This window comes from Glycine max, chromosome 1 (assembly GCF_000004515.6).
Source record: "Glycine max cultivar Williams 82 chromosome 1, Glycine_max_v4.0, whole genome shotgun sequence".
In the NCBI taxonomy this organism is placed as follows: Eukaryota; Viridiplantae; Streptophyta; class Magnoliopsida; order Fabales; family Fabaceae; genus Glycine; species Glycine max.
This window is the reverse complement of record NC_016088.4, coordinates 50,704,166-50,729,358: the sequence shown is the minus strand read 5'-3', so window position 1 is coordinate 50,729,358 and position 25,193 is coordinate 50,704,166. Positions and strand designations below refer to the sequence as shown.

The 25,193-nt window shown below is 35.6% G+C and overlaps 2 protein-coding genes and 1 pseudogene across 2 annotated transcripts; all 3 read right to left on the bottom strand.

The window, feature by feature from the left end:
- Positions 1–1,279: 1,279 nt before the first annotated feature.
- Positions 1,280–2,342, bottom strand: LOC100787490 (amino acid transporter AVT3A-like; annotated as a pseudogene).
- A 1,962-nt stretch (positions 2,343–4,304) lies between these two features.
- On the bottom strand, positions 4,305–6,651 carry LOC100786950 (pentatricopeptide repeat-containing protein At2g17525, mitochondrial). Its single transcript, XM_003516471.5, has one exon. It carries the CDS (start codon positions 6,431–6,433, stop codon positions 4,577–4,579), a length of 1,857 nt encoding a protein of 618 aa, XP_003516519.1. The 5' UTR covers positions 6,434–6,651; the 3' UTR covers positions 4,305–4,576.
- Positions 6,652–7,191: 540 nt separating this feature from the next.
- LOC100786416 (probable protein phosphatase 2C 47) lies at positions 7,192–10,443 on the bottom strand. The gene is made up of 4 exons (XM_006573456.4): positions 9,703–10,443; positions 8,829–9,023; positions 8,360–8,565; positions 7,192–8,249 (listed from the first exon to the last, which is right to left on the bottom strand). The coding sequence occupies exons 1-4, from the start codon at positions 9,868–9,870 to the stop codon at positions 7,694–7,696; spliced, it is 1,125 nt and encodes a 374-aa protein (XP_006573519.1). The 5' UTR covers positions 9,871–10,443; the 3' UTR covers positions 7,192–7,693.
- Between the last annotated feature and the right edge of the window lie 14,750 nt (positions 10,444–25,193).

Below are 25,193 nucleotides of genomic sequence, written 5' to 3'. Positions count from 1 at the left end.
CCAATAAGCTACAATTACTCTGTAATTTATAAATTATATCTCACATATCAAGTACATCATTGAGGAGGATCTACCTCAAAAAGAAAAATAAAATAAAATTGAGGACAATAATTTGTTTTAAAAGTGTTTCATTAACTTATCCATTTTAATCGTTGTTCTATTTGTTACTGAGATTATTAATGTATATGGTAAGCTCTTAAATTTCATCAATCATTCCTTTTCCCTTTTAAGATTTCATATACCGTTTAAAGCTAACAATTAATAAGAGTATAAGACCGTAAAAAGTAGTGGAGTAAATTGGAATAGGCATCCTGTTCTAATTACATAGATTGGTATAATTAGAAATAAAATCATGTAGAAAGTGATTTGTAATTTTGGAAATAGAATGGACGCCGAAGTTGGAAAAAGGCATGAAAGCATACATAATATGATGAGGGGGAGAGAAAGATAATATTTTATAAATTATCAGAGCATAACTTGTATTTATGTTGTACAGTAATTTAGTTAATAATACATTAAGAAAAAAAAAATGAAATCCTACTCCTCAAAATATCGATTCAAAACTCACTTTTACAAATAAAATTGCATGACTTGTGAAATGAAATTCAAAATAGGTGGATGAATGGAAACAGACATAAGACTTTTCTAGTCTAAAGATATAACATAAGTATATAAACAGTTACTATACATGTTATATTTTTATTGATGAATTAATCGTTGAAGTTTTTAAACCCAAGATTTGGAAAAGTTTCTTTAATTTTTTTTATCAACTATCAAATGGTTCATGAGTTGTTGTGTTTCATTTTTTGCTCGCGTTACATATTGGGCCAATTTTCTTTTTCTCCAACTGCTGACATCATGTTTAAAAAATAAAACAATAACGACTTGATTTAGAAGTTAGAGCCATAAGTTCTGTACTGTAAAAATGTAACAAACATAGTTGATAGCAGTTTCTCCAGCCAGTAAAATCATCTTAATGCTGTGAAATCAAGCTAATACAAAATTAATTATGCAATATCTAATTCAAACACAATGATTTTCAATCTCAAATTCGGGTTTTGCTAGTAACAGACAATCAGACATGGTCGCCATTTCTAGACCCATGCTTGCATAGGGTCATTGAATTGCACGAGAGAAAGGGACAACTGCCTACCACCCTAAATTTAGGCCAAACATGAATCAGAAACAAAGCATGAAAACTAATTAAAAGTTCTGAGAGTCTCTCTTTGATCCATAGAAGCAAAAGTAATGAAGCAGAAAATCTCAAACAGCTAACCCATGGAACAATTCTCAAACTTTATTATAGGTCCATATGCTACAATTTTTACATAAAAAATGAACAGCATACAACAACAAAGAATAGATAGATTGATCAATCAAGGACAAACCAAGCTTACACTTAAAACATGTAAAGCACGGTTGCCGCATAAAAAAACCTCAGTTTCTCCCATTGTAACATGTTTGGATTTTTACCATTACACTCTATTCAAAAGTACGTTCAGAATAAAAGATACAAAAGAGTAGTATCTTTCAGCATCCAAAATGGTTATCCCCAAACAAGTTGTTTTGTGCTGAATCATGATGTAGGGGTAGGCCAAAAAATCTCTCCATCACAGAAGTGAAAGTCCCAGTGACAGCAATCACAAACCCAAAAACCGCAATTGCCCCATCCCAAAGAACACACCTCCACCCCAACTCCTCCCTAAAAACCATACAATGAAACATCGCAGGCAGCACAAAACTCAGAACAACATACACACTGCTCCCCACCAAGGACAAAAAAACCGCAAAATTGGGCACCAAAAGCGCCACCAAGCTTATGGCCAACACCATCACCCACCTCAGCCACAAGCAGTACCTCGATCCGCAGAACCGTCTCTACTTCACCTCATTCACCGGGTTCATCATAATCGGAAAAGTGAAGAAGAGATTAACACAAAGCCCCAACTGAACCAATACACTAATCACCCCAGGCCCCAAATTGGTGGTAATAATATCCTTAGTTTCTTCCCCAAACGCTAAGTACCCTAAACCCCCAAACAAACCGAACCCATCCCCAAACCCAAAACCCTACCGAAATTCTTCTTGTCCTTCGCCTCAGTTTCCAAAGGCAAAACCATTCCAATTCCCTCGAAAGCATACACAGCCACACCTATGCCGTAGAAGAACACCGATAAACCCCCGAATATTTTCAAATCGGGCTTGTTCTTAACAAAAACAAAAACATCCTCGACCATCACGATACTCTTGGCAGCGAGGAGGAGAGAGATTCTCGTTTGCGGCGGGTGTGGAAGGCGATGGCGAAGAGCATGAGGAGGCCCATGAGCTTGAAGCTGAAGAAGTGTGTATTTTTAATATATACCATTTATATATATTATAATTAATCAAACAAATTTGACATAATTTTTAAATTTATTATTAAAACGAATAATTTTTTAAAGATAAAGTTATAATAATGATAAACCTAAAATCAGGGTGGGCGGAGATTTTGACAGCTGTGTCACTTGCGGCCTAAAATATGTTGCCATTCCACAAAAATCGCAAGCTCCAACAAATAAAGAGAAGGAGACAAAGAATTACAATTAAAAAAAAATGAAAAAGCTCTTACTTTATACGAAATTTAAGTCATTGTTTTATTTGTAACACATTTTATCATATTTTTCCTAGGATGATTCTGTTTTAAACTGTAAAATTGATAAAAAAAAATAATTTAATTAAATTAATTAACAAAATAAAACTCAAATAATCATTTGAGTTTATTAATATTAGATAAACTCAAATAAAAGATATATTTTTTATTTCAGATAAAAATAAATCTTGAAATTATTATAATCTTAGTAATTCCTTATTTTAAAATTTAAAATTTGACATATCATATTAATAAATATGATGTTTTAAATTTAATATTTTTTTTATAATTCCTCATCAATTTTAAAAGTCTTATATCTTTAATTAATTTCTATCTAATATAACAAAAATATTTATTATTCTTTTCTATTTATTTTTATTCATAAATTCATATAAATTTAAAAATATATCCGTGTAAACTAGGCACTTTTTTTTTTTTTTTACAGAACTAGGCAGTTGCTAGCTATATAAAATTAATATATTAATATCTTACCATAAACAGTAACATATTCTAATAGATATATTTATAAGGGAAATAATTTTACACTTTGATAATATTGTTTATTCATAAAAAACACCACCAGGTTATTTCTCCTTTTGATAATCTTTCAACAGACGTTTGAAGTTTTGTACAAAAAATCATGTCCAGTGAGATAGGGAGTGAATATAATTCATTTGATGTTTATCTTATAGATGAAGAACCAAGCAAACATCCAAATATTTATCTGTGTGTGTGTGTGACAGTGACAAGCTAACTACAATTACCTGGCCTTCTCCAACCAATAGGTCAAGTGTCGGTGTACCCATTCATAAATTTGGTGAGTCCCAGTTGATTATTTCTGGTTGTTTAACAATAAGAAAACGTGATGTATTTTGCAAGCGACAAAAGTATACAGACACCGAAGAGAAGAGACAGTTATTGTGCTAAGATCTCTACGTAAATTATGGTTTTCATCAGTATATCGAGAACCAAGAGAAATTTTGTCTACACTTCACAATTAGAAACGGTTTAAGATAATTCAGTAAGGTATAGAGACCCATAACCATTGAGATGAGGTTTGTAGGAATCAACTAGGAGCAAACCACCAATTTCATTACTGAGTTATTATTTTATCTCTTAAAATGAAAAAAAAAAATGTTGAATTAAATTTTTACTTCCTCAACTTTTTTGGATTCTAATTTTTAATCTCTTAAATTTTTTTATACAACTTTTAGTTATTTGTTAATTTTCTGTCAGCATTTTTAGTTCTAAATTTATTTTGCCTATTTTTAGTTTCTTATTTATTTTTCTGTTGAAAATTGGTCATTGTTTTACCAATTTTAACCCCCAATTTATTTTATATTTGAGATTATTTTTTAGTAATAAAAATAAATGAGGAACTAAAAATGAACAAAAAGTTTTAGAGGAATCAAAAATTAATAAAAGACTAAAAGTTGTCAAAAATATTTTAAGGGATAAAAATTATAATATTAAAAAGTTGAGAGACTTATCAATAAAGAATATTAGTCAAGTGGTTTTAAAAGTATTAAAAATTATACTAAATAGTCCTGCAACTATTAAAAAAACTATTTAAATTAGCCCCTGAACTTTATTGAAATATATAAAAAAATATTCAATATTTAAAAATTAGTTAAAAAATACTATCACCTTACAAATTAATTAAGAGAGAAAGTAATACTAAAAAGTTACTTGGTGTTAGATTTAAAAACAATTGATGGAAGTCTACACCAATCTCCATTTTCCTCCAAACAAACAATGCCCGAGGCCATGAATACCTATTACTAAAAGGTGTGCTTGCTTTGCCGATGGACATGTGATGACATGAAGTCCAACACGCATTCACTGCAAAAACATGACAATTGGTGTTTCTCGGAAACGGAGGTTGGTTTGGACCGGAAATCCAAACACGCACTAAGTGGGGCAGAGTTTGCACAATCCACCCGAGTACTAGACTATGTAATCTATGTTGAGCATATTCTTACTGAAATGTCTTTCTTGACTCAGACTAAGTAGCAGTGAATTCCAAATAAAAAGGTCAGGAAGGATGCCCTTGTCTACCATTTGCATAAAGACCTGCATGGCTTTCTGAAGGTCCCCATTCCTACATAGGACATCAATCAAGGGACTGTAAGTTTCTGTGTTCGGTACACAACCTCTTGCAGTTATGTCTTCCACCAACTTCAAGGCACTCTCAACTTTTCCTTGTCTGCAAAAACCAGTTATGACAGCATTGAATGTAGATGGAATGGGGAAACAGTTATTAGCAATCATTTCATTCATCAGCTCAACGGCCTCCCGGACGTTACCTTGTTTGGAAAATCCATGCACTAAGCAGTTATAAACTAGAATACTTGGAATTCCACCTTCATCAATCATCTGATCATATACCCTCTTTGCATCCTCAATAGCACCCTTCTTGCAGTGCTCTAAAATCATCAGGCTTCTGTCAACAGCCCTGGGGAACAAGTTCCCCATCTTTGTTAGAAACTCAGCTGACTCATCAAATCCATTTTTCTTTAACAGGCCATATATTATGCTATTATAAGGACTTATGTGCCCTCTAGAGCCTTCTTTGCTTTCTTCCATTAACTCCAAAATAGAAAAACCATCTTCAATTCTTTCTTCTGAACACAAACCTCTGATTAATGTGTCAAATGTAACAAAGTTCCATTTGATCCCGTCTGTTTTCATATCATTAAAAAGATCAAGAGCCAAATCCAACATCCCAGACTCACTGAAACCAGATATCAGTACATTGTAGGTATCCACATTAGGTAGACAGCCTTTGTTCTCCATCTGCTTCAAAAAATGAAGCCCAACCTTCACCTTCCCTGCTCCACAAAACCCCTTTATCAGGGTGTTGTAAGCCACAACATCTAGCAAACCTCCCATGCTCTCAACTCTCTCTAAAACCTCGGCCGCCTCCATGGTGCGGCCAGCATTGCACAGAATCTCCAGCACCTTAGTAACACTAACAACATCAGGCACAAACCCCATGCTAAAACTCTTCTCCAGCAGGACAAGAGCCTGAACTGAATTTCCTTCCTTACAATACCCAGATATCAAAATATTAAAGGTAACGTCATTAGGGTCCTCCATCTCATTCATCAAATTCCTGGCCCTCCCAACCTTCCCATTCCTACAAAGTGCATGAAGCAAAGTGTTGTATACCACAGTGTTTGGGGCAACCCCTCTAGACTTAATAAGCTGCAAGAGCTTAAAACCTTCACCTATCCTATTAGTGAGGCACAACCCTTTCATCAAAATCCCAAAAGTGTAATCATCCCCCTCAACCCCACTTGCCATCATGCTCTTTCTGTAAAACTCCCTAGCCATGTCAATGTCCTCCTTCACAAGGACATCCAAAATTGAGTTGAAAATCTTGAGGGAGGGGCTGCCATGAAACTTGTACACCAAGTCAAGCACTTTGATGACAGTTCTAGTCATCCGGGCACGGCCGAGGCCGCGGATGATGGTGATGAAGATGTCATCCCCGGGTGGCGCGCCGAGTGAGTGGGGCATTTCGTCGAGCAGTTGCTTGACGGTGTCGAAACGGCGGAAAGTGCAGAGCTTGTGGATCAAGGCGCGGTATGTGGATTGAGAATGGACGAAGTTGGGGACGGTGGAGGCCCATCTGAAGTATTCCAGTGCCTCGGAAGCAGATTTCTGGTCCAGTATCAGCTGCGAAACATGCTCCTGGCTTGGTGCAGAGGATGAAGATGAATGCGTCTGAAATTGAAAACGCCTTAGAAAATGGGTTGGGGAGGATGTAGGATATGCGAATGCTTTCCAAAGTTTACGCATCTCATCAATCAGTAGCAGCTACTCTACTTTTCCCAGCCACAAAATCGCCTCACTCAGTTGACACTTCACACACGCAAGTTTTTTTTCTTTCTTTTCTTTAGTTTAATAAGTAATTTCGAATTTTAATATAAGATTTTTAGTTGTATTGAATACTTAGATAATTTTTTTTTGTCATACACTAATCTTTATATGCTTAAACAAGATGGTCTAAAACTCTAAACAGAATACCTCTGACCTTGAGAAAAAAATTATGTAAGAAAAGTGGAAAGTAGATTTATACCGTTAATAAGAAATAAGAAATTATTATTGATATAATTTTTTTAAAGATGAAAATAACAAAACATATGAATACTAATCATTATAAAAATCTTATAATCTTATAATTTATTATTGAATGATAGTGTAAAATTGAATCCAGGAATAACTTAAAAATTTGAGCCATGATTTACTATTTTTATCCAATTTCATTCTTTCACCAATAAATATTCATACATAAACTTGAATTTTAAATCATTTGACATCTTATCATTATCAATCCTCCGAGCTCATAGATTAATAGATATAGCATTTGTAATTCTTAAATAATCAACTGTAACTTTTTACCGGTCAAATTTGAGATTTACTTTTGAATGTTTATGGTTTTCTTGAATATTATTTAACTCAATCAATCCTTCCTGATTATCTTGATTTGTCTTTTTAAGAGATTTATTTCAACTGAGTTGTTGTTCAGCCGAGTGGATGTTATATCTTAACTTTGTAAGTGATTCTTTGTTTTTCCTTTAATTTGCGAAATGTGTAAAGGCAAAGACAGGTCAACAACAACAATTAAAAAACAACGAGAATGTTTCTAACAAATTTACAATGACTTGAAAGTGTTGTAAAAGATAAACCAAGGGGAAAAGAAAAAATAAACATTTCCTTCATAGCTCTTTTCAGTGGACAATGAAAGTTTGTTATTGTGTTGTGTATTTGTATCACTTCCAGCCATTGAAAATGGGAAGACTGGCGCTGAAGGATTCTCAAAAAATTGGTCTTCAAGAAGCTTGTTGTAGATAACAAGACCAGAAGTATACTTGAACCTTGCCTGGTGAAAGTTCTTGTAATAATCATATAGTAAGTAAAGAAGGCTCTGAATCTGATTGGTACTCCAAAATTCGATTTGTTACAAAGTTGTGTAACATTATTATTGACATTTAAACAAGCAACAATGTTCAAGAACACCCTACTCAATAATCTGTACAAATCAGTAACGAGTTTTATTCATCTACCATTCAAAACTCCCTTGAGAAGATCAAGGCCCTCAGCAGAAATACTCCTCCTCCTATATGATCTAGGAATTTCAATTTTAGGAGGTGGATCTTTGGAGAAACACACCACCACAACTGTCAGGTTGTCACACGTGTTGCGTTGGAGGGCCTCAGAAACAAGTACTTTTGCACATGTGGTGGGATCATTGTGCTGCATGAGCTCCGTCCTCACCATTGTAACAGCACATTGGCTACTCATCACATCCCACAATCCATCACAACCGATTATCAAAAACTCATCTTCTTCTGTCAGCACAATCTCCTCCAGTTCAGGTTCAGAACTTAAGGGACTCTTGGAACCTTTAGAACCTTTGATGTGCCAATCTCCAAGAGCACGCGCCACCGATAGTTGGCCATTGAGGTATCCATCATAGATGACACCACCCAGTTTCTCAATTCTTAGTCTTTCAGATGTGCAATTTGGTTTATGGTCTTTGGAAAGTTCAATGGCTCTGCCCCGTTTGCCCAATACAGCACGTGAATCTCCTGCATTGGCAATAAGCATGGAACTGCAAAATAGAGTAGTAGTAGTAGTAGTAGTACAATTATTAATGTGCTAGCATACATGAAAATACGTGCTTAGATCTGAATTGATAACTATATGGTTCTCAGTCCTTACCTTCCCAACATAAGGGCTATTAGAGCGGTGGTGCCTGAAGAACTATCAAGAGCACTAGCATCTCTAAACGCAAGATCAACCTTCACAAATGCACACTTAACTGCTTTCTTAATTCCACACGGGAAATGAGCATCTTCAACAATAAACTTGAGAATGTTCTTTCTGGTAAATGATGCTGCATCAACACCACCATGGCCATCAAATACCTGTATATCAATCTCCATGAGTATCTAATCTATAAGGTATTTAAATGGCAACCAGATTGGAATATTAATAAATAGTTTAATACATGTTTTCAACTCAGTAATTTATATCGTTTATATATCTTTGTAAATCTTTTAGGCCTATATGGTTAATCAGTGATGGGAAATTCATTCATGTCTTGGAGATTACACCACTTATGAAGAGATTTGGCCCATTTCATTAGGTAAATAATGGGATCGATCAAACTCAAAACGAATAAGCATACCCCATAAAATGCTGCAGGAGAAGGGAGGTCTTCCCTTAGATCGACACATTCACTAAGAATATCAGCACATATGAACTCATCCTCCATGTATTGCTTTGGTCCTTTGTCAGAACAACATCCAGATCGCAATACAACTAAAAAGTCTGGTTTTTCTTCTGTGCTTGATTTAAGTCCAACAATATTAATATTTGATTCCTAGACAAAAGAAGAAAGGTCATAATTACTAGTTAAGACTATATCAAAATACATGGGTTACCCCAACTTGAACAAATAAACATCCATTTTCTTTCCATGGAACTCAAACGGCATTTCTCTTTCTATGCATTCATAGACATAGACACTCTAATTGAAACAAACTGGTCAAAAAAAGGACACAAACCAACAAACGCATGGAGTTACTCAAAAGATTAATACTAAAATGCCATTTTACCAACTTTCAAGGAAAATTATCCTAAGGCTGGAGCTTTTGTAAATCATCAATAAAAATCATCAGAAAGTTTACTGACCATTTTGCAATTAGCTGCAGATTCGATAAGATCCAAGTGCATGTTTGCAAACTCGTTGAGAAATAAAGAATAATGTTTAGGATGTGGAAGCTATACCTTATTAGATTCTCAATATACACGAAAAACCACATCTAGGACGTGGAACCAAACACGCTACAAGCCTCTTTTGTAATACAACAATTAATAACAGTGCTAGGATGATATCGAAACAATAAAAGAGGAAACAATATGTTCCAAGCTTTCCTAAATCCTAGATTTGTACCAATTTTTTTTCACATCCATCAAAAGCTGCAAAGCTATTATTGAATCTAGATATCCAATCCACGTCGACAAAAACATAGGATTTCAATTTCATGATATATACTAACCGGTTCAGCAGACCAAGAAGAGCTGCTGCAATGGCGCATAACCGAATGGTCCCTTGGAGGTTTTGCAGCATTCTGATTCAAATTCCCCACCGTATCACCATTCAGATCTTCCATGGAACACTCACTATTGCCCCTGGGGCAGGGGCACCCACCACCAACACCACTCATTATAGCTGCCTCACACGTGAAACCTGTCCTTGTCCCATAACATCAATCAAACCACAACCACAACCACGACCAAACAAAAAACCTAAAGATTTATTTGTCCCTTATGCCAGAAGCTTCTATAAAACTGTTCAAACAACCGCCACATACGCCATTTTTAAACCACACCCCAGATGATCACACAAGAAGAAAAAACTATTCCAAACGTGGTTCGCACTTGATCCGAGAAAGAAAATAAATAAAACCTACTCCACTCAAGGAAACCGTGAGAAACACAACACAGATCAGAAGAAGAGGTTGTTTTGCGAGCAAATGAAAAAGGGTGGTGATATGTGTTAGCTGGTGGCGTGCACAGAAAGAAACAAATGGTGTTGTGCCAAAGGGAGAAGATTAAGAGCAGAAAAACCAAGACCAAAATAGAGATAGAGAGAAGGGGGAACCGTTGAGAAGAGTATGTATAAAGTGATTGGCAATTGCAAGTTTTGCGCTCGCCATTGTAGCGCTTCGAAGGAACTCACATGTGGCTTCTTCTGCTGCCATTTGTGTTACTAGTTGACCGCATGCCCTTGTGGTAAGAAAACCTCTTCTTACAATATATAAGTTTTCTATTATAGTATTAAACTAAGTTATTCTATGTATTCATTTTTATTTTTATTTTATCTTTAATTTGTATGCCTTCTTTTGCCAGCTGAATAGCCCCTCGAATAGCTAATATTTCAGGTAACTTTCTTTCAAAAATTCCTAGAAAAACTTTTCTAGCCGCGGCCATAACGGTTACCATGATCTCGCCAAATAATTTTGACACCAACACATTGTCTTACTCTAACAACCTCATCAATATTGATTTTCATAACTCCTTAAACACTATATGCAATACAGATAGAATGTGTTTGGTAGCAAAAGACTACCTAATTCGAAGAATAAGGAAATAAAGAAGAAACTATTGAAAATAAGCTAAGTAATTCTGAATTGTTCTCTAATATTTTCATTCATTGCATTTCTATTTACAATGTCTGTTTACAATATTAGATATTTATTATATTATCAATTATGTTATAACAAATTGGATGAGCACTAAAGTTGTCTCCTAACAAAATTGAGCACTAAGGCTAGGACCCCTTCAAGCATAATTCTTCAGGTATGTAGGTCTGTTGCGGTTTCAGATTGGTCTGGTAGTGGCTAAGTCTTCTTGTATGCTATTGTTGCTATCAATACCCCTTTCTGGAAAATCAACCTTGTCCTCAAGGTGATAAGCACTTTTAATCGTGTTCCAAGGTTCCCAAGAAGTATCTTATAGTGCTAGATGTTTGCTTCGACTGATTGACAAGTGTACCAATTTGTCCAAGTAGTAATTAAAACAATAAGACCGAGTATCGTATCCACAGAGAATTTGTTTCACTCATAATTGTACATCCAGTATGCAAACATTTATATGAACTAAAAGCAAAATAAATATCAAGTTGGGTTTTTGTACTAAGGTCTATTTAAATACAAACTAAATATCTAAAATTTGAGAAGTAAAAACAGTCAAGTAAAAAGCGTCAGGTCATTCTACTGAATTTTTCTTGATGTTGTTATGTATTTTTCTCTATTTAATGTTATCCTAGTGTTCTTATGCTGAGAAATTACCCAAACCAAGATCCCTCTAGTGAATGAGCGTAACTCTCTTTAAACTTCGTCCTTGATCCCTCAACAAACTCAACCTAAAAGAGTCGCATTAAGTCTACAACATAATATGGACTAGATCACTGTACTCCATTCCTAGACATACACATTTCTAGCTTGCTCTACCAAGTTCTAAGGCTTTAAAGCATTTCCCAATGCTAAAAATCCTAACTATACATACAAATGGGTGATCAAGCCACAAACATGTAAAAATAAGCATAGATAGAAGCAATGAACACATAAAAACAACATTAAATAGATAGTAAAAGAGTTTTACATCAACGGTTCAACAGAACTTCCCAACCAAGAGACTTAGCCTTCCATTACAAGATATATGCTCTCAATACAAAGAAGGAACAAAGTTTAGTGAAAGAAAATGGCAAAGAGTGGTTGAGGATGTCTCCTCCAACCTCTAAAACCCTAACTTCACTCCTCTAACCCAAGCTCTCTTAGTTGCTTTATTTTTGTTGCTTCAGCTTCCCCTTGTGCTCTGTTTTTTGACTCTCTAAACTCCACCAACTTCAGTATTTTAAAGGCTCTTGGACCTTTCAGATTCCAAAGGCTTGCTTAGCGAGACTGGCTTGCTAAGCGAGAGCAAGTGAATTTTGGCTTAGCGAGTTGGGCACGCTAAGCGCAAGAAGGGACAACGACCTTGTTGGGCGAGTTGGTGGCGCGCTGGGCGAGCACATCTCTGACTAATCCTCTTTTAGGGTTTCCCAACCCGCTAAGCAAGTTGTATGCCTCGCTTAGCGGATGACACTCGCTAAGCGGATCTGCTGCACTTAGCGAGTCATTAGCTACTTGAGCCTTCTCTTCTTTTGGCCTGAAACTGAAGTGGTTTCAACATTAATTCACAAAATGAGAGTATCTACTCTATAAAATCACATTAAACATGAAAATATGTACAATTCCTACCAAAGAACCATAAATTGGAGGTAAAGCGCTAATTCTGTGCACATATTCAATACAAAACTAAGTCGTGAATAACAACTAACACTAGACTGTCTCATTGCACCAAGACCTGTTGGGTGGGTGGAGTGGTGGTGTGGTCCATCTTCCAAGCCAGGAGCTGTGATGGTTGGACAATGGGGTGATTGTCAGTATTGGAAGGAGGAAGTGGGGAAGTGTCTATGGGAATGGGCCCATGGTGAAGTTTCAGGAGAGAAACATGAAAAATAGTGTATTTTGGAATGTAGGGGTAATTGCAAATGGTATACAATAAAGCCTATGCGGGCTTGTACTAGGAACAACCCATAATAGCACTTGGATAATTTTGAGTAAGTGGGCTGAACTAATGTCTGCCTGTATGGACGGAGTTTAACATAAACCCAATCGCCTATAGCAAATTCTAAATCCCGTCGGTGAACATCAGCCTGGGTTTTCATTGAAGCCTGATATTTCTGTAAACTTCGTTGAAGGACGGAATGAATGGCGGCTCGTGAAGTGAGTATTGTGTCAACGACTTCCATTGTTGAAGAACCTTGAAGGTATGGTGGAAGGGAAGATGATGGTTTGCCATATGTAACTTCAAATGGAGAAAAGTTCGTGTTGACATATACAGAGGTGTTATAAGACCATTCTGCCAAGGATAAGAATTTGTACCAATGATGAGGTTGGTCATGTGTGAATGAGCGCAAATACTGTTTGAGGACTCTGTTAAGAACCTTGGTCTGATCGTCAGTCTGGGGGTGGTAAGCCATACTCATGCGAAGCTTAGTGCCACTCAGGCAGAACAATTCTCACCAGAAGGTACTGATGAAAATAGGGTTGTGGTGTGACACTAAATTGCATGGAAATCCATGAAGCTTGCAAATGGTTTCCAAGAACAACACTGTAACTTTGTGTGTTGTGAAAGGATGGGGAAGAGGGTCGAGGTGTGTGCCTTTTGAGTACATATCAACAACGACCATGATCGTTGTGAAACCATTGGAAACTGGTAATCTTGTGATGAAATCCATGGATAAATCTTCCCAAATAGTCGAAGGAATGGGCAAAGGTTGCAACAAGCCTGCAGGTTTGCAAGTTTCATATTTCACTTGTTGGTAGATAGAGCATTGGGCAACATAACGACAAATGTCTTGACACATTTGAGGCAAAAAGAAATTGTGCTAAATACGACAAAGTGTTTTGGAGACACCCTTATGACCCCCAAGAGGAGTTTTATGAAATTTTTCCATGAGTAATTCAGTGAAACCATGTTTAGAAGGAAGCCAAACCTTATCGTTGAAGAAAAGGAGGTTGTTAGTCGTCATTTACGACTAACTTTTGTAGAAAAGTATTGCAAATATGTATATATTTTCCCCAATTTATGGTTCTTTTTGTAGGATTGTAAATATTTCTTGTTTAGTTTTTATCTTTGCTTAGTAGAGACCTTCTGCATAGAATTAATGTAAATTTCACTTCATTTTCAGGCAAAAAGAAGAAAATTTGGAAGGTGCTGAAGCTGCTGTCTCGCTAAGCCTGGACCATGTGCTTAGCGAGCATCAACCGCTAAGCGAGACATCAGCCCGCTTAACGAGTAAAGGGAATCTTGGAGATAATATGCCACGCTAGCACGCGCTCAGCACGTCATCAGCTCGCCCAACGAGAAGTTTGTTTCTTCTGGCGCACGAATATGGCGCTAAGCCAAAATCCACTTACTCGCGCTAAGCGCGCCTTCGAGGATAGGAAGCCCTTTTTAAGCCTGAAGTGAAGAGAAAAGAAAAAGGTTTGAATAGACTAAGAGCTTGGCGGATATAGCGTGAAGAATAGAGGAAAAAGAAGAGCAAGGAAGCAAAAACCTTAGCTTTTAGGAGGATTTTAGGTTTAGGAGTGGTTTCTAGGTTTCTAGAGGTGGAGGAGACATCCTCACTACCTTGTAATCTGATATTTTCTCTGAAATCCTTCTCTTGTTTGTGAAAGGTGCTCCCTTGTAATGGAGGGTTAAAATCCTTTGTTAGGAAATTATGTTGTGTATTTGATGTAAACTCTTACCATATCTATTTAATGTTGTTTTTATGTGTTCATTGTTTCTATCTGTGCTTAATTTATGCATACTTGTGGCTTGATCACCCATTTGTGTGTAAAGTTAGGAGCTTTAGCATTGGAAAATGTATTGCATCCTTAGAACTGGATAGAGTAGGGCTAGGTTATTGTATGTCTGGACACGGAGTCCGGTAATCTAGTTTTTATTATGCTGTAGTCGTAACACTATTCGGTTAGGCTAAGTTCGACGAGACATCTGAGAATGAGGTTTAATTAGAATTAGTCCAAACTCATGAGAAATTGGTGTTTGGTATTTGAGCCCTCATCATAGAACACAAAAATAACCTTAAATAGAGAAATACATTTAATTGCATCAAGTATCTCAGTAGAAGGACCCAACACTTTTACATATCTGTTTTCACACCCACTTGCTCACGTTTACTGTTTTTAATTAGAATAGAAATCACCATTGTTTTTAATTCATGATAATCAATTCTTTATACAAAATGCCTGCTTACTGAATGATGCTTTGCCAAATGAAGAAAGTTCCTTGAGTTCGATACTCGGTTCTTACCGTTTTATTATTACTTGCACAACTCGATACACTTGCCGGTTAGATTTACGCATCCATATTATCAAGTAACATCGGGGCATAAACAGAGGTCCTGGTTAATGGTGAAACTCGGGTGAGCTTCGGGGTGCAACTTAACCTAGTGGGGGAGTTCCCTATAAGCGGAGTTCGCTTGACATGCTTGTCGGAGTTGCTCCATAAAAAGGAAACTGGGAATGTATAACAATAGTTACAGAGTTGGTGTCTTCGGTATCCTGGATAAAGTGTCTGCGACCGTATTGGAAGAACCCGATTTATATTGAATAGTATAATTATACCCGAGCAGCCTGGAGAGGTATACTTGTTGTTTCGAAGTTTGGATGACTTGGGACATTAAGTCCTTCAAACTCCAGTGGTCAGTCAGAATGATGAAAGAATGGACTAAAAGGTAGGGGCGCCATTTGCGAACTGCAAATGTGATTGCATGTAGCTCACGAACATAAGTAGAAGCTTGTTGCAGCCCGGGGCACAATTGTTTGCTAAAGAAAGCTATGGGGTGGGAATTCTGCAACAAGACTGCTTCCATGGTTGTGCCTAAAGCGTCCGTTTCGACGGTAAAGGGAATGGTGAAGTCTGGAGTTGTAAGGACAGGGGCCTGAGTCATCATGGTTTTTAACTGTTGAAATGCTTCTTGAGCATCGGGGTTCCATGAAAAATTTTCCTTACGCAAGAGCGCGGTCAATGACGCTGCTATGGTGGCATATTTCCGGATGAATTTTTCTGTAGAATCTCATGAGGCCCAGGAAACCTCTCAAATTCGAGGGTGATGTCGGGGTTGGCCAATCAATCATAGCCTGTATTTATCTAGGTCTAGGGCTGCTCCAAGTGGAGAGACAATATGGCTAAGGTAACTCAATTTCTGTTTGGCAAATATGCATTTAGAACGACGAAGGAAGAAGGCTCCCTGCGAAAGTGAGGAAAAAACAGTTTCGAGAAGTTCCAAGTGTGAAGGAAAAGAATGAATGTATACCAATATGTCAACGAAGAAGACAACCACAAATTTCCACAAAAATGGCAGGAGAAGATCATTCATAGTCACTTGAAATATGGATGGGGTGTTACATAGCCTAAATGGCATAACCTTGAACTCATAATGTCCATGGTGTGTGTGGAACACGGTCTTCTGAATGTCATCCTTATTCATTCGAATTTGATGAAAACCTTGACGAAGGTCAAGTTTAGAAAACCATGAAGCGCGTCCGAGTTCGTCCAGCAACTCGTCTATCGTTGACATGAGAAAACGATCTTTGATGGTGATAACATTCAAGGCTCTGTAATCAACACAGCAATGCCAGCTACCATCTTTCTTTTTAACAAGGAGCACATGGGAGGAAAATAGACTATGGCTTGGTCGTATCATACCGACATCAAGCATTGTGGCAAGTTGTCTCTCCAATTCATTCTTCTGAGAATAAGGGTAGCGATAAGGTTTAACATTCACATGTTTTGAATTGGGTAGAAGATGAATATGATGAGTGATGGTGTGTAGAGGGGGAAGTTGTTGTGGCTCTTGGAAAAGATTATCGAATTGGTGAAGAAGATGGTTCAGGTACCAAAGGGCACTTGGTATCGTAGTTCAGGGTTCTACCATTGCCAATCATGACATGCATCATGGCCATGGAAGTAGTATCCAAATGGAGAAAAGCGGTGATCCGTGACCTGGATGAAATTATGTGTACCACCATCATTGACGAGAATCACGAACTAGTGGTGGGTGACAGTACCATACATGCGAAAAGTCTTAGGCGCAGGCATCCCCGATAACATGTTGAGGCTGATTTGAGGCACACTCGAAGGTTCCTTATGTTGAAGGATTGTGCTCGAATTAAGGTTTGGAGACAAAGGGGTGGAGATAGTCCAGTCATCTTCATCATCTACAATAAAGAGATGAAGTTGCGGTCGACACCTGTGACCGAGAACCCATTTCTCGTCACAGTGGTAACACAAACCCTTGTCGCGACGAATGACCAATTCCTCCGCCGAAAGTCGTTTGAGGGGAGGGCGGAAAAAATGGTAAGGGCGGCAGACCCACTGGAGATCGAAGGAATGGGGATTGAGGAGGCCGAGAGGGACGTCTTCTGTCTTGGAGTTTCTTCTCTTGCAACTTCGCCAAAGCCACCACCTGAGGGAGTGAGATGGCTTGTAGGGCTTGGACTTCCCTACGGTGCGAGACCAACAATTTGATTGGTGAATCCTTTAAACTCGATGAGATAATCATTCACCGAGCCTTTTTGTTGGAGTTTAAAAAGGGCACCATGTGGGCTTTCATAAAAGGTGGGGGCAAATTGTGATTCAAGAGCCTGTAACATGGCCGGCTAGAATGTGATGAACCCATTGCGGGCCATCCATTAGTACCAAGACAAGGCGGGTCCATCTATATAAAATTTCGCAACCGTAAGTCGTTCATGGTTTGGCGGTCCTTGATAGTCGAAGAATTGTTAGATTTTGAAGATCCAGCCAACCGGATCTTGGCCATTGAAATGAGGTATGTCTAATTTCATATGAGGTTTGGAGGGTTGTGTTGATGAAGGAATCACTGGAGATTTAGGGGAAGAGGGGTTGATGGTGAGAGCAACAAGATGATCAAGGATGAAGTCCATCTTGATGTTCATTGTTGTTTGTGCTTGGGCGAGGGATGCATGATTTTGTGTAAGGGTGGCTTGGCCTTGAGTCAGTCGTGAGACTGCTTCCTCGAGGCATTCAATGGCTATTTGTCTGGTGTTGTGTTCTGGCATGGCACTGAGCTGAGAACAGAGCTGGTCAGACCAAAATGGTAGCAAAAGACTACCTAATTCGAAGAATAAGGAAATAAAGAAGAAACTATGGAAAATAAGCTAAATAATTCTGAATTGTTCTTTTCTCTTTTCATTCATTGCATTCATATTTATGATGTTTGTTTATAATATTAGTTTATTATATTATCAATTATGTTAAAACAGAATTGGATGAGCACTAAAGTTGTCTCCTGACGGAATTGAGCACTAAGGCTGGGACCCTTTCAAGCATAATCCTTTACGTATGTTGGTCTGTTACGGTTTCGGATTGGTCTGGTAGTGGCTAAGTCTTCTTGTATGCTATTGTTGCTATTAGTGTTAAAATATTACAGGTTAATTTTCTTCTTTAACCAGTGAGATTAATTCTTTTATTCTCTAATAAAGTTAGATAGAAGAGCAAAATATATATAAAAAATATGGGTTCTCTAAAATGAGCAACCCACTTTAAAAAGTAGTCCCCGAGGAAAGCATTAACGATTAATATTACATGCATATCCTTGAGTGGGTGGCTCAATTTAAAGGAATCAAATTTAATATAAAATCACCTTGAGTTGTATTTATATTGTTATCAACTATTAATTATAAAATTATTTTAAATAATATTGTAATAATAATTCTATTTAAAACTTAATTAAAAATAAAAATATCAAAATATAATTAATTTTTGAGTTATAAATGTTTTGTAGATAAAAAATAAAGAATAAAATAAATTTACTATATATATAATTACATTTGCCTTATTTTTTCCTTTAAATTATGTGTATAAAGTTAAGAAGAACATTTACATATTATTACAAATACTCAAACAAAGAAAACAAAAATGAGTCCTTTAACATGTCAACCTAAATAATATATATTTATGACTTTAATATGTTGGAGAACCCTGAAATATATCTAAATTTTGCAATTGATCGTGAAATTTTTTTTTGTTGGGTCCCTGAAGCTTTAAATTTTTTGTGGGAGATCCTTGTTGTTAATCTTCATCCAAAACTTGATGACGTGCCCGTTAGTTGGACACGTCAGTGATACATGTATGAAATCACGTCAGAAGTATCAATGACATTACAAGTCACATGGATTTTTTATATTGAATCTCATTTAATAAACTATTTTATTAATAAGCATTTTGTTGGGTTGCGGAAGATTTGAGGTTTTCTGGATTTGGGTGTTGCGAAAGTAGAGATTTTGTTGGATTTTGGGGATAGAGATTGAGGTTGGGTTGGGAGGGGTGTGGAATGAGGAAGAGAAATTGACGATGGTGGAGGTTCTAGGTCGAGGGGTGTAACAACCTAAAATTTCAATAACTGAAAATAAATGTTTGATGTATTTCTTGTATTATTTGATTATTTAATTGATTTGGATGAGTTGAGGTGTTGTGTGAATTAGCTATGTATGATTGTTTGATGTGGATGTTGATAGGGCCTATGCTTATTGCACCCTCACACTAGAAACCAAAACTGAGTCTTGAAGATGAAGTCAAGGGAGGAAGATAGTGAGCAAGAGAGCTAAATCGTGTAAATGAGTGGAATGATTGCATTAACCATTTACAGAAACAATAGCTTCACTTTTATATGGCTAGCATAGGAACTCTGGATTCTAAAACAAGTTGCAGCTAAGTTCTATCCTAACAGAAATACCTGAAATAACAAAAATACCAGAAAGCTAACGAACTAACTAATAGGTACAACTTATCAAGAACTGAATTGATATCTATGACTAACTCTAAGCTTCAACAGATGTTAGGTTACGTGGAGTTTGATTGATCTGCGTTGGAACTGTGTGATTTTGAGATTGACCCAAAGCCTATTTTGGTAAAACCATGATCTTGGATTCGTTAATCTTTGGATCACCTTCAAATTTGGATCGTAGGGTCAAAACTCACGTCTTCAAGTGTTAACTTTGGGATTTGCGGAATAACATCTAGAGCCTGAGCTATGACCTTTGCATAGAAACAGTGAAATATGTTGCAGCAAGAATTCGCCCAGAACTCACCCAGGCGAGTCTGAGTTGGGCCAGCTTGCCTAGGCGGGCAAAATTTCGCCCGAACGAGTTTTGTAGGCTACAAACACGTCCAACAACATAAAACACACATTTTCTCCCCTATTCTCCCCCAAACCCTCACTCAATACCCCAAACCTCCTTCTCCACCACTCATGACCATCGGTGACTGTTGAGCTACCGTTGCTTGTCGTCAGACCACTGTACAGAGAGGAACCCTTTATCGAAATCTTCAAAACTCATCTTGAGGATTCGGTAGAGTACAAAGCTTCCAATCCTCTGTTCACGGTTTCTTCGAAGTAACTGTGATTTCTAAACCTTCTCCTAGTTAGTTTGAGCTTATCTTTGCATCTCTTGTGACTTGGGTATCATTACTGGATGTTTTTACACTTCCTTTGAAAAATCCTTGAAAATGAGACATTGTAAAAAGTTGTCTTTTTATAAAATAGACTTCATTTTTGTAACATTTGCTAAACCTTGATCACAATGGCGTGATCGGAATTTCAAAATGACGTTTCTTTGATATGGATCTCAAAACACCCTTTTAGTCCTTTTTTAAATTGAATGGGTATTTGACCCGCAAAGTTGATATTAATCTTGTCTTTGAAATCTATACTAAATTATCTTCGATTTGGTATATAGAGTTTTGCGTTTGGACGAACGGACATGAACCTAAGAGAGCTCCGAACAATGCCACAAGGAACTAACAGAGAGATATAGATAGGTGAGGGGGGTTTATTGTTTGTTTACAAGTTTTGATACCATAGTTGGGGTCAAGGAACCCAATTATGGGGATATTTTTATGTTCTTGTGCATGTTGGTTTTCAAGAAAAACTGTGTTTTTAACTAATGGGATGTAATATATTTGTTATTGATGATTGAATTTGTGAATGATGTTGTTGTTGTAATGATTGAATTTTTTGGGAAAAGTCTTAATTGCAGAGGAGACTCTACCCAAAAATTTTGTATTTTTATTCTATTTACTTCTTTATTAAATTTTAAATGAGCATAAGAATTTGTTTTGAATATCATAGTTCTCTTTTTTAATTTAGAATTTTCCCTATGAGGTGTGTATTGTTTGAAGACATGGGAAATGTGAATCCCAAGCATGAATTTTGTATCTATGTATGTGGAATACAATTGCTTGTGATGTTGATGATAATATTGATATGAGACGATGTTGATATTGATGATCATATTGATATTGAGATGAGATGATGTTGATGTTGATGATGACATTGAGATGAGATGATGTCATCATGATGGATATATATTGTGTATGTACATAGGGGGTGCAGTGACATGTTGGATATCCCTGGAAAGGGAAGGAAATATTTAGAATTTTTAACTATTCATGGTTAGTGCATTGATGTTGTCCATGTTTCATACTTCATAATTGCATGGAAATAATATAAACTTTGTCAATAAGTACTTGTAGTTTTTCATGAGGAACAAATACTGGTACTTGGGGCATGTCACTCGGTTTGAAACTTCTTTGAGACTCAGACTGATTATCATGGGGGAAATTTGTATGTGCATGACAGGGTGACCTCAACACTTGTTTCCTAGTTTTCCTAAGTGAGAGTTTCATGTGGACATACTTAGGCTATTTCCTGATAAATGATACCACATTGCATTTTAGAGTTGAGTCAGGTGCATGCATCATTATGAGTATAATGGATTTGAATTATGGAAAGGTTGGTGACTAATTTGTTAAATGTATGTTGAACTCATGGATTATTGAGAATGAAAGTGGTTATTGTTATTGTTTTCTTGCTAATCATTGTCATCTGGTGTTTGTTGATCTTTTATAATAAACTCACCATTGTAATTTTTGTATCGTGTGGTTAGTGCCTGTGATGATCTCGAACTTTCGTTCATGGGAGCAAATGAGCAGCAATAAGTGACTTAGAGGGAAGTCTTTTGTTGGAGCCGCCAAGTCGACGTGATAACGTTGAAATTTATTTTGGGAGAAAATTGTGTTTTGTTATCAACTCTTCCTTAATTGGTTCCTTTACTCTTTTTGATTGGGTATGTAAATCCTAGGTTTAGATACACGTAAAAACTGAATTATGTTCTGATATGTGTATAATGTATAATGGTTTAATATATATGTGTGTGTGTGTGTGTGTGTGTGTGTAGTTATTCACATATTTGTGCGTGGTTTAGTGAACGTTTATCGCAAAAAAATTTACCCTCGTTTTCATAGTCAAATTAATGGAGCTTTTACTTAAAATTGAAATGTCGCATTTTAGAGTTAGTGATATCGTAGCGACGAGGTGGGTCATTATAATGGGTGTTTGATTACTTGGTGGTGAATTTAGTTTCGAACGAGAATCTATTAATGACATTTGGGAGCAATGAGAATTTGCAAAACAAGTTATTGGATCTCGTGGAGCACTCGGATGTGTCGAACTTTAGTTGGAATTACACCATCTTCTAGTAAATTTCACAATCAAAGTATGGGGATTGGGGTGAGGGGATAGGTGTTGTAGGGAGCCAAGAGAGGGATAAGAGGTTGGAGAAGTGAAAATTGTTGATGATGAGAAGGTGTAGAGAAAGAGGAAGAGAGTGTCGCAGAAGCTGCACATGACTTTTAGGGGGTTCTGATGAGGACATTTATGCTCTTGGGTTGGACCATGTTACCAATTGCTTCCATGTACTTCTCTTTTCCCCAGGGGCTGGGGGGTCTAGGTAAGTGTTTTGCTTTTGGTAAGCATTTGTGGATTTCAGATATGTTCAAATCCGATTTTGATTACTGTGAAAGGTCTTTCATGGCCAAATATGCTAGGATTTAGACTATTTTGGTGCCTATTAATTTGGGGGGGGGGGGGGGGGTGAAGGTGAGGGATAGAAGAAGACTGGGGAGACAGAAGAAAGAGGTAAATGAAAAGGGCAAATGGGGAAAGATAAGCAGAGGTAGAGAAAAATAAAATAAAAAATTGGGATCGTATGATGAAAACTAAAATAAAACCGACGATTAAAAATTAAATTAAATAGTTTATCGATAAAATAATTTATTAAATTAAATTAAATATAAAAAAAATCAGGTGGCACGTCCTCTAACGTGATTTCATATATGTATCTCTGACGTGTCCAATTAACAAACACATCATCATGTTTTGGACGATAACTAAAGATAAATATTTTCCAAAAAACTTTTGAAGTTGTAAGGATCTAATGAGAAGCAAAAAATTTTAAGAGATCATTTGTAAAATTTTAATATGAGTATCATTCATATGCTTGGGCTATTTTTTATATTATTTTCTAAATAAAGAATTTATTTTAAATATTTTAGAGGTGAAATAGCTCTTAAGTCATAGGTGGTCAACTTCATCAACAAAGATTCATATATATATATATATAGCTACTCCTTTTATTTTCTTGACTTATTGGATATGGCTCTTATTGATTTTAGGCTCTTTGTGCCGAAGTAATATGAATAATTTTTAAGAGAATCTAGACCAATTAATTAAGCAAAAGTATGTGAGTATATTATTTTTTTATTTTTATGTATAAAAAATATTTGATTAATTCAACAAAAAAAAATTAAGAAACCAATTTTTTCTTTTTCATTTCATTTGTTTTTGGTGAATGATTTTTTGTTTTCCATTTGGGCCAACCTCCTTATCGAAGTGTCTCATCATTCTTCTTAACATACTAGTCCAAGATGATCTATTAGTTTTGTCATATCATGTGTGTTCTTCATATTTAATTTAATTGATTGAGTAAGATATATAAATTATTATAAGTCTTCTCTCACTATTTTTTATTTCTACATATTAAAAAATTTGAAGTGGTTATTATCGACCTAATGAATGAATGTTTTTTTTACATATGTTGATTTTTGGTACTCCCTTTAAAATTGAGCAAGGCAGTGGTATTATTTTTACTTTTAATAAAAATAAAAATAAAAATAAAAATGATTATTATGTTGACTTTTGTACCATCATGTAACTTTTTTTTAGTTCAAACTTTATGCCTTTCGAATACGAAATAAGAGCCATAAATAAAAGTAACGGGGAGACAAAAGGTTGTAAAATTAAAAAAATTATAAAGTTAACTATTATAACCTACTTACCCTTCTCTCTAGTATTAAGTAATAGTAATAGTAATTTTAATTTTTATAATTATTATTTATTTTACGTAAAGTTTTGTTTTTTTTTTTCATTAGTTTTTTCATTAAATTAATTCATTAGTCCTTTAATTTATTGTTTAGATTCGATTTGATTTTCTAATATTTTTTTTATTCAATTTGATATTCTATTTTTTTAAATGGATTAAAATTGTTTCGTGTCATCTAAATTATGCCAACATGTTAAGAATCACATTTTGTTATCACTTAAAATCATTTAATAATAGCACATATTTAGATAATATGATCAAATTTAAACCACATGACTATTCAAATTAATTTAGTTGACAAGATCATATTGAATTGATTTTAAAAAGTAAAGGATTAAATTGAATAAAAAAACATTAGACTAAATTGAATCAATCTTAAAATTAAGGATTAAATCAAACTTTTAAAAAATAAAAAGCCAAATTGAAAGTTAAAAATAAATTAAAAGAAAAAACTTATTTAACTTTTTTTTGCTGAATAATTTTTTTCATTAGTCCGTTGGTCGTTTAGCCTATTAGTTTTTATACCTGTATAAAAACTTTAAAATGAACTATGTCTTTAAGATTGACTAACAGATCAAGCTAAATTTTCAGATTAAACCTAAAAAAGCCCCAAACTTGATTCTTAATTTTTATTTAAATATATAATATATAAAATCTTATTCGACTAATATTTCTACTCCTATTTACATTTATGTGATCATGATTTCAGGAATATATAATTTTTTTATCTATAAAAATAAAAAATAGTATTAAAAATTTATAATAATTTACACACCTCGCTCGCTCAATCAATTGAGCTATACCCTTAAACTAAAAACGCATAATTTGAAGTTATAAGAACTAAAGTAGAATTATTAAAAATTAAGATAATGAAAATCATTAAACCCTATATTAGAGAGAGAAACCAATCAATTAAGGCCACGTAAATGACACCATTTCTTTTTTTTAAATGCTTGATCATTTTTATTTAAAATCATTTGTATCTTCTACATTGGGCACGATTTGATTGATTTTTGACCAAATCAACTTGGTTAAGTTTTTTCTTTTTTGGATAAAATTAGTCAAGTGAGAACATGACACTGAGCTGATTCCCGGACGGAAACAATATGCCCGTGTTCCGGAGTCATATAAGAGGTATAATTTCACTTTTTTTTTCCAATTAAAGTTACATTTTGAAGAACAATTAAAAT